Source organism: Suncus etruscus, chromosome 4, assembly GCF_024139225.1.
Source record: "Suncus etruscus isolate mSunEtr1 chromosome 4, mSunEtr1.pri.cur, whole genome shotgun sequence".
Taxonomy (NCBI): Eukaryota; Metazoa; Chordata; class Mammalia; order Eulipotyphla; family Soricidae; genus Suncus; species Suncus etruscus.
Window position 1 is genome coordinate 81,054,118 of NC_064851.1, and position 10,563 is coordinate 81,064,680.

A 10,563-nucleotide genomic window follows, 5' to 3' on the forward strand; every position below is an offset into this window, starting at 1 on the left:
GGAAAGGAGACAAAGGAATCCTTGTACACTTTTGGTTGGAATGCAAACTGGCCTCTATGTAAAGTTATGGAGATACAAGCTTCTGAAAATAACTAATAATAGATCTACCATAGGATCCAGAAATTCCACTTCTAGGGATCTAGTTGAAGAACACAAAAGCACTCATCTGAAAGATGAAGACTTGTCATTTGCATGATGAAACAGAGGGAATCATGGTAACAGCATTACATCTAAAGGAGAAAGACAAATACCAGATGATTTCACCCATAAAGGTATTTACAGAATTAAAGCATTAAACTATGTTTAATGACAGTTTCCCTTACTATTACATAAATCTACCAGGGTAGGAACTACATTTTTTTGTGTGTACTGTTTTCTCAGCTCTAAGTATTACCTGATTTATAGCAACCCATGTCCTCTGATCTATACATTTCCATTAATAGTTGTTACTTTTCACACACAATAGCTTTTTTTTTCTTTGTATGTCCTCAAATTCCATTCACTATAGCTCTTTTTTTGTTTGTTTGTTTCTTTGTTTCTTTGTTTTGGAACCACATCTGGTGGTGCTCAGAATTATCCCTGGCTCTACACTCAGAAATTACTCCTGGCAGGTGCTGGGGGACCATATGGAATGCCTGAATTAAGTCTGGGTCAGCTGTGTGCAAGGCAAACGCCCTACCCACTGTGCTTTAGCTCTGGCCCTAACAAGGCTCAAGTGAAATGATACTTCTGTGGATATCTCACAACACCCCAATGAAATTAGTTTCTATCTTTTCATGTCCCCATAACCCTTTTTGTTTGTTTGGTTTTTTACATTTGGAGGTGCTTTGAGATTAACCTAGGGCCACAGCAAGGCAAGTGCCTTTACCCCTGTGCTATTTTTTTGGTTCCTACCCACAGTCCTTTGTTCATTGTTTTTACTTCTATGTAGCATGAATCCTACTCAATAATCAATATGCATAAAAACTTTCAACTAAATGTGTAATATGTCCCAAATGACACCTCTCCCAAGTGGCTGACTATAAGATCCTGATAGCTATCACCTTTTGAATATTCTTCAGAGGTCCCCACTAAGATTTTGAGGTTTAGAAACCCATAATAAAGTTCTGTAACAGTCTGAGAAAGTAATGAGGTGACCAAGAACTAAGGGAGTGGGAATCTGATATAGGAAAACTTTCTGAAGTGAAAATTGGGAAGGATTTAGTGACCCAGTAGGGGACGGCTGAAGAGATGGGTTGTAAGAGAGCTAATGGTGAGCCACAGGTTTCTCTGGGTTTCTGAGGGGATGAGGAATAAACAGGAGGAAAGCATATTTCACATAAATACTGACAGAACATTAAGAGGCTGTGAATTCTCGAAGAAAGAGCAAAGAAAACAACAGTTCCCACTGGATGACAATCAGGCCTTTCATTTTTAGTTGGCATCACACTTATCAGAGATCTGCAATGAAATTATTGGCAGGATTAGGGTGATTGTGCATGAAACCATAACTTCGGTGGCAGGTTACTTTTTTAGGGTAGGTAACACTGTTTCTTGTAATCCAGTGATTTGCTGATTGACGGTGGGCGATTACTCTCTATGACTTAATCCTCTTATCTATAAAACCAAGACACAAGCCAGATTTTGTGGATGGAGATGATTTTGAGGATGAATTAATGAAGTATATTTTACCTAGGCAGTTCAGCACATGTTCCTGAGATGACAGTCGAATGAAAGGGGATTAGACTATATATTTCCAAGGAAAGGAGGGCAGGAACTTTAGAAAAAGTTGCATAAGAGCCACACTTTGGACTCACGCAGATGCTGGATATTCTAAAGATCTTCTAGGGTGCATGCATCCTGTGGGGCCGGGAATGAAACCCACCGCCCGACATTGTAACTGCTGACGCTCTCCAGTTCCCCAGACCTAAGAACTGGGTTTTTGTTTGTTTGTTTGTTTTGTTTTCTTTGGAGGTCACGCCCAGCGGTGTCAGGGGGTTACTCCTGGCTGGTCTAGGGAGTGGAGGGAATGCGCTATGTGGGATGCTGAGCTCGAACTGGTCGGTTTCGTCCTCGTCCTCGTCCTCGCTTGAGCCTTTAAGAACTTTTTATTTATTTTTTATTTATATTAATAATTTTTATTTTGATCTAAGTGGATTACAAATCATTCACAGTAGTATTTCAGGTACATAGTGACATTGAATCAGGGTTATTCCCACCACTAGTGTTGTCCTCCCTCCACCCCGGTTCCCAGCTGCATCCCATATCCCCCTCCTTTGCCCCCCAGGCTGTTAGTGTGAGTGGTCCCCTCTGTGTAGATTGGGTATCGATTCTGTTGTAGTTGGCTTTGGATTTGGTACCTATGTATGATCATTTTTATTTCTACTCAATGTTCATACGACTGTTTGGTCTTGGTGCCCTCCATTATTTCCCCCTCAATTTGTGAGGCAGAACAAGATGGTGCAAGTCATATGGTTCTGTTTGAAGGTAAGAAAAAAGAAAAAGAAAAGAAAAAGGGGGGGCAAAAATTCAAACAAGCCAAAACGGGAGAGACTATAAATATCAGTTTAAGAAAAGAAAGGGAAAAAAGAAGGAAAACTTAAAAATTATACAAGAAAAATCAAACCCCCCCAAAACAAAACAAAAACAAACAAAAAACCTGAAAAGCACCTCAGCAGTAAAGACAACAACCAAACACCAACCACGGTCCTGAAATAAAGACGAATCAAAGCATAGGGAGAAAAAAACAAACAAACAAAAAAAACTCTTAATCCATCAGTCTTGAGATCCCGAGCTGCAGCAGCGACAGATCCTCCTCTTTGAAGAACCCATCCCACTGGCGCGGGTCGCCTCAGTTCACTACAAAAAAAAAAAAAAAAAAAGCAGCCCTCAACAGCACCGCCCACTTCTGGCGCGAGGCGGGCCGCGATTGGCTGCAGAGCAAAGTCCCGCCTCCCCGCCTGCGCAGGCGCAATGCGCGCCGGCGCGCGCTCCCTTCAGTCAGTTGTGTGCGGTGTGTCCAGACTGACACTTCATGGCCGCGGGGGCTCGGGGCTGACCCGGGGCCGGGGCCGGGTTCCGAGTCGCTCCGGCTAGGAGGAGAGAAGCCGGGGGGCTGCGGCGCCGCGTGTCCCGAGCCGCCAAGCTGGAGGTGGAACTGGGAGCCGTGGGGGGCGAGGCCCCGGCTGCGGACCGGCGGCTCGGGCCGAGCCCGGAGAAGGGGTCCCGGCGCGGCGAGCGGGGCGAGGGCCGGCTGCGCTGGTTCATCACCGGGGCCCTGTGCGCCGCCTTCCTGGGGCTGGTGAGAGCCGGGGCTGGGAACCCTCTCCCCGTCCTTGCGCCGAGGAGGCTTCGCTGCTGCAGTTCGATTCTTTGTTTTTGTTTTGTTGCTGTTGCTGTTGGGCTGCGCTCTGGGGTTCTTCCTGGCCCTGCGATCAGAAATTGCTGCAGGCAGACTGGGGCTCGAACCCGTGTCGGCCCGTCCGTCCCTGGTCGGCCGTGTCAAAGGGAAACGCCCTACCCGCTAGTGCTGTCTCTCCGGCCCCCGCAGTTCGAGTCTCGCCTCCGTGTCTGTATCTGCAAATGTCATCTCCTTAGGCGCAGGCTGTTGCACGGTCTGCCGTCTCAGCTTCGTGATTTAGCGAACGAGTGAAAGTGTCGTCCTGGAAGGCCGTTCGCAGCTCGAGATCAATGCACTCGAGCTCCGACGACTCCAGTTCTCCCGGAGCGGGTGGTCCTGATTCATAGTACTTCCCCCAAATTATTTCACAAGGTTCTTTCTTTTGCCTTTTTTTTTTCTTTTTTTTAACCAGGATCTTTTTTTTCCCGTTCTCAGTTTGACCCTAAGTAGTCAAATTCATATTTTGCTTTTGCAATTTAGGTCCAGAGAGGAAAATTTACTGGATCCCACAGCTGGTTAAATGGTAGAACCAGGATTGTCTCTTAGTCTGCCCACAATTCTGTGTAAATAAACCTATTTTTTTTGTCTATGTGTCTTGAAGTCAGATGCAAGACGACAGGTTCATTTTGTCCAACCTTTGATCGACCAGTTAATGTTCCATTATTGCATCTCCTGCAATGTTTTGATCCTGGTACTTGGGAAGGATGAATTTCTAGGGGTAGCCGCCACCTCAGGATTACCTAAAGTTTTCCTGTGAGCACAGATCATTTTCAAAAAATGATTGCAGGCATGTGCTGTGCCCTCACTTGTGACAGGCCCTGTTTTAAACTCCAGGCCTGCAAGAACTAATTGGATTATAGCTAAGGTTCAGACTTCCCGTCTAGTCCCATTTAGGTTTAGGTAGGGGCACGGCCCAGCATTCAGAACAGAGCAGTCATTGGGAACAATGAAGTAAATGGATTAGAAATATATTTAATGGGGCCTGAAGGTATAGCACAGCTGGCACACAGCTGGGGTTCAATCTCCAGCATCCCTCCAAGACTGTCACGAGTAATTTCTCAGTAACTCCTGAGCACCTCTAGGTGTGACTCCCCCCAAAAAAGTATATATATTTAGATAGTTCCCAACGAATATCTGAGAGAGAGACAGAGAGAATGTCTAATTCTTGGTAACTCCAGAATATACACCTACTTTGAAGAGAAGATGTAATTTGAGATGTATAAGATATTTTTTTCCTGCATGTGTTTTTGATGAAATTAAATAGCATCCAGGAAAAGCATGTGAGAACAGTCTTGTTGTTGTTGTTGTTGTTTGGGAGGCTTTAACAGTAACCTAGCTGTATCCAGGGGGTTACTCCTGGCTCTGCGCACAGGAATTACTCCCAGGTAGCAATCACAGATTGCCTCAAATGGAATCCATATTGGGTACACAAACAGATGGTCTATCTGCTATACTATTATTCTGTCCCTAACAATAATCTTTTGATGCTTTGACTATTTAAAATTTAGTGTTCCTTTGGTTTTTGTTTTGTTTGGGGGCCACATCCAGCGATGCTCAGGGGTTACTCCTAGCTCTGTAATCAGGAATTACTCCTGATGGGCTCATAAAACTAGATTGTGTGCCAAAGGATTGAACCCAGGTTGGCTATAGCCCTATTTGCTGTACTATCATGCCAGGCTCAAACTTAAAAATGTTTAAGTTTTTTAACATTTTAATTCTTTGCAAATCCTATACTTGAAAAGTATGAAACTTTCAGGTGACTGGCGAGATAGTAAGGCACTTACCTTGAGTTGGGCTCAATTTTAGTCTCCAACATTTCATATGGCCCTCTGAGCACAGAGCCAGGAGTAAGATTGGGTCATAGTTGGTTGTGTCCTCCCCTAAAACATCCAAAAAATTAATAAAAAATAATCTCATACAATAATGTTATCTAAGAAACAACTGTAAAGAATGTCAAAGAATTAAAGAATATTATTTTGTATTTTGTTTTCAGAACTGGAAAAACACTAGGATTTCCACTTCAATAAATAAGAGACTTAAACTCTAGTAATAGATTTAGCAGCATACATTTTTGCTATTTGGGGGCTTAAAGTCATCACAGGAAGTACAATAGGTAAGGTGGTTGCATTGCACATGCAGATTGGATTTTAATCCCTGGGACCTTATATAGTGTCCTGAATCCCTTCCCCCCAGGAATGATCCCTGAGCATAAAGCCTGTAGTAAATAAACCCTGGGTACTACCAGGTGTGGTCCAAACAACAATAAAGTAATCACACTCTACATCAAAATTCTTACTTAGTATTTAGTAAAAAATTAATTATTTTAATGACTAAATAAAACATTTTGTCTTTAAACCTTAGGGACTAAGTATTGCTATACTGGGGCCCACATTTCAAGATTTAGCAAAAAACGTGAACCGCAACATCAGCAGTCTCTCTTTGGTTTTTGTGGGCCGAGCCTCTGGATATTTGGGTGGCTCTGTGATTGGAGGAGTTCTTTTTGACACTATGAATCACTTTCTACTTTTGGGTGAGTAAATAACTTGATCTGTTTCTTCATGCCTGACAAGAACGGGCTTTGTGTCTCTAGAGAGCCAGCATTCTCTACTGATGTGTAGGTGTCAGCACAGGTCAGGCAACCCTAGTACCTGCCCTCCCTTTGTCAGGGAACAAGGAATGTGGACCTGACACTGGACATTTGACTGACATTATGTCAGAGATCATAGCCTTCCTGACATCTCTGTATCTGTTACCCCCGGGCCACATCCTGTTGCTGAAAAGCTCAGCTTGTGAGGATTTCAGGCAGACTTCCAGAAGCTACTTGGAACCAAAATGAATGTCTTGAACTTGTCAGACTAAAGCCTAGCTGAGAAGGAAGCAGTGAGGGATGGTGGTTGAAGTGAGTGGTGGAAGCAAGAAGGATTTCTCCTCATAGTTCTGATGAATGAGTCAACCCTCTCCACCCCATCTTTGAAATGGGTAACCAAGCATTGTCTTAATGCATTTTGAATAGTTGATGTTTAGAGAAAAATCTAGATATTGTAATTATTCCAAAACTTTGGAAGCAAGAATAATTTACTGTTGAGGAATAAAAAAGTACTTCCCTTTTCTTCCAAAGGAAGAAATAATGTATTTTTGTAATACCTTCTCTATTTTCCTAATTTCTGTAGTACAATTTCTATTACAAACTACAATTTGTATTTTATTTTTTTACCTCATCTAAACCTCTCATAAGAAACACAAATTTTTGAGTTGTTGTAGGTAAATCGTTGCCATTATGAGTACCAGCAAATAGATTTTATTCCTGTTTGAATACCTTGTATTTTATAGTTATAATAATTATAAGAAATGTCCCATCTAGAAGCTTAAACTCTTGTCTATTCCATGTTACTCAAATTTATTTTGATCTCTTGCATTTGGGGAGTGGTCATGTCACTGGCTTGATGCATATCTCTACATGGCTATTCTTCTGTATAGCTAACCATTTCCTTTCTTCTCAGGAGTCTCAATGTTGGCTACCACAGCTGGTCTTTATTTTGTTCCATTTTGTAAAACTGCAGTCTTGCTGATTATTATGGTTTCCATCTTTGGTGTTTCAATGGGCATTCTGGATACAGGTTAGTGAGTTCTTACTGTGGGGTTTAAGGAAAAGGACTTTACTAGTAAATAGACTAGATCAGACATTCTCACTTTCAGTCTTTTCTAAAAATGACACTGGGGCTGGAGAGTTGGCACAGAGATTATGACTCTCAGCTGACATGTAGCCAATGTGTGTTTGAATCCCTTGCTCTACATTGTGTTCCCTGAGCACTTGCTAGGGATCATTGATCATTCCTGAGCACAGAGCCCATGAGAGTAAGGCAGGGTATGGTTCCAAAACATGGCCAAAATAAAGCACTGACTTGTACGACTGTTCATGAGATCACCCAATATAAACCTCCTGCTGCTGCTATTCTTTGTAGACCAGTAAATATTTTATACTCGGCATAGTTTTGGTTGGGAAATTATAGAACAGAATGTGTCTATTAAGGAAAAGAGAGGCCAGAGTGATAGCACAGTGGGTAGGGCATTTTGCTTTGCACATGTTCAAATCCAAGTTCGATCCCCAGCATCCCATATGGGTCCCCCTAGCCTGCCAGGAACATTTTCTGAGTGCAGAGCCAGAAGTAATCCCTGAGCACTGCTCTTGAGAGAGAGAGAGAGAGAGAGAGAGAGAGAGAGAGAGAGAGAGAGAGAGAGAGAGAGGAGAGAGGAGAGAGGAGAGAGGAGAGAGGAGAGAGAGGAGAGAGAAGAGGAGAGAGAAAGAGGAGAGAGAGAGGAGAGAGAGAGAACCCAAGTAATCCCTGAGCACTGCTCTTTGAGAGAGAGAGAGAGAGAGAGAGAGAGAGAGAGAGAGGAGAGAGAGGAGAGAGAAAGAGAACCCAAGACTTCATCATGACTTGTTAATAGGGTATGCTTCATTTTATTATGACTCAACATGGTGTTTTTGGAGGGGCCACGCCAGGCTATGCTCAGATCTTACTCTTGGCTCTGTGCTCAGGGACCACTCCTGGTGGGGACCATATGATGCTGGAGATTGAAACTATACCTCTTGTAGGTTTATGAACAGTGTATGTGCAGATGTTAGAAGGTATCCTTATTTCTGTAATGAGTGCAGCAGAATCCTAAAGTAGTCAAGTTCCTAAAAATTTATTTTGTTTCTGCTATATTTTGATACTTTTCTCAATGGGCTACCAATACCATTGGTAGCCTTTTTGTTTGTTCTTGTTTTGGGGCTTACCCGGCAGTAAATCAGAGCTTACTCTTGACTCTGCTCAGGGATTAGTCCTGGCAGGCTCAGGGAACCATGTGGGGTGTTGAGGATTGAACTCAGGTCAACTGCATGCAAGACCTGCATACTCTACCCACTGCTATATCGCTACAGCCCCTAGCTTGCCAATATATCATGATGAATTTTGTCTTTAAATATATGTGTATAAATTTTATATTTATAAATTAATAAAAACATGCATTACCCATCTGCCCAATACTTACTTGGTCTTAGAACTGATAATGTAGGAGGCTGTAGCTTATAGGCTGGTAGAATTTCATAGGCCAGTATGAGCTGGTACAATGCTGCATTTGGTGGGAGTCTATCCTAGAAGTCACTGCATTTTTAGCATTTAGCATTTTTACTTATTAGCTGAGTGTATTGTAACCTTGACTGTGGACTCCTGTTTGCACTAGAAATGAGCTACTGTTCTCTACATCACTGTGATTAAGTCGCCCCTTTCCCCCTTTTTATTGGTAGGTGGAAACGTCCTGATCCTGGCTCTTTGGGGGGAGAAAGGAGCCCCACACATGCAGGCCTTACACTTCAGTTTTGCCTTTGGTGCCTTTGTGGCTCCACTGCTGGCCAAGTTGGCACTGGGCACAACAGTGTCTGCCAAAAATCACACAGAAGCCAACTTGAACCATTCTGCCCTTAGCCATTCATCTGGAGCTGACTCTGGTTCTCTTCTGGAAGTGCCAGATGATCTGAATTTGTTATTGACCTACACTGTTATTGGGACTTACATTTGTGTAGTTTCTTTCTCCTTTTTTGCCTTGTTTTTCAAGGAAAATGCAAAACGGGGAAAGGTAAAAGCATCTGCTCAGAGATCTCGAAGAGCTAAGTATCATGTTGCTCTTCTTTGTCTTCTGTTCATCTTTTTCTTCTTTTATGTTGGAGCTGAAGTCACATACGGTTCTTATGTTTTCTCATTTGCTACAACTTATGCTGGCATGACAGAAAGTGAAGCAGCTGGGTTGAACTCCATCTTCTGGGCCACCTTTGCAGCCTTCAGGGGTCTGGCCATCTTTTTTGCTACATGTTTACAACCTGGGACCATGATTGTGTTGAGCAACATTGGCTGCCTAACTTCTTCTATATTTCTCGTACTTTTCAACAAGAACCGAATCTGTCTCTGGATAGCCACTTCAGTCTATGGGGCCTCAATGGCGACCACTTTTCCCAGTGGTGTTTCTTGGATTGAGCAGCACACAACCATCCATGGGAAATCTGCAGCATTTTTTGTAGTTGGTGCTGCCCTAGGAGAAATGGCTATTCCTGCAGTCGTTGGAATTCTTCAAGGAGAATACCCAGATTTGCCGGTGGTTTTGTATACCTGTTTGGCAGCAGCAGTAGCCACTGCTGTTTTATTCCCTGTGATGTACAGCCTTGCATCTCAGTCAAGAACAGAAGCATGTCGGGAAGAGTTAGAAAGCTTTCTAGCACTGGGCTGAATGACTATGAGGATGCCAAAGATGAAGAATGTGTGGAAAAATGGAATGAAATGACTTGTGAAGTACCTAAATACTTGAGTATAAGCCGACCCCCCCCCCCCAAATTTTACCCTAAAAACTGGGGAAGCTTAGTAACTTGAATATAAGCTGAGGTGGAAAATGTAGCAGCCACTGGTAAATTTTAAAAATAAAAAATATATTATTTTAGATCACAGACCCAAAACAATTACAATAATTGAGGAATCAGTACTACGTTAAATGTTTTTCAGTATTGCTAAAGAAAAACTGTAAACTAGCAACAATAATTTTAAAACTTGTATTAAAGTGCAGTAAAACCATAGTTTAGCAGATAATCAAGCTAATTCATAAAGGTTAAAATCCTTCAAAACTGGATCCTTCCTCCTCATCATCTGTATGTCCAGAGCTTCAGATGTATCTGATGTGATGGTATCAGCATAGACATTGTCATCATCACTGAGTTCGCAGATATCATCCTCACTGCTGTCGGTCTCATACAAAGCGCAGAATATTGTGGATTAAATAGTTCAGTGACATACACCCACCTACCTCTTCAGCTCAGCAGCAACTTGTGGACTGATCTGAAGCACCACCCCCTCCAGTAGACGGTAGAAGATGACTGGAGACTACATGCATTTGATTCAGCACCGAATCAAATAACCTATATGACCCAAGTATAAGCTGAGCTTGTTTTTTATGGCACAAATTTTGTGCCGGAAAAAATCGGCTTATTTTCGAGTATATAGGTATTTGAAATGAACGATGCTGTGATGAATTCTGCCACAGACACACTATCCTGATGGTGCCCACAGCACCATCAACTAATGCTACTTAGAAATTGTAGTGTCATAGTTTGTTCCCTCAGTTAATGTGGACAGTCTCACTATCAGCAACTTGCATGA

The 10,563-nt window shown here is 42.7% G+C and overlaps 1 protein-coding gene across 1 annotated transcript; it reads left to right on the forward strand.

The window, feature by feature from the left end:
- Nucleotides 1–212: 212 nt before the first annotated feature.
- On the forward strand, nt 213–9,916 carry MFSD4B (major facilitator superfamily domain containing 4B). Its single transcript, XM_049772607.1, is given in 7 exon segments — nt 213–272; nt 2,805–2,978; nt 3,076–3,240; nt 5,741–5,909; nt 6,880–6,996; nt 8,670–9,584; nt 9,587–9,916. Coding segments are annotated over 7 exon segments (1,797 nt in total). The 3' UTR covers nt 9,784–9,916.
- The last annotated feature ends 647 nt before the right edge of the window (nt 9,917–10,563 follow it).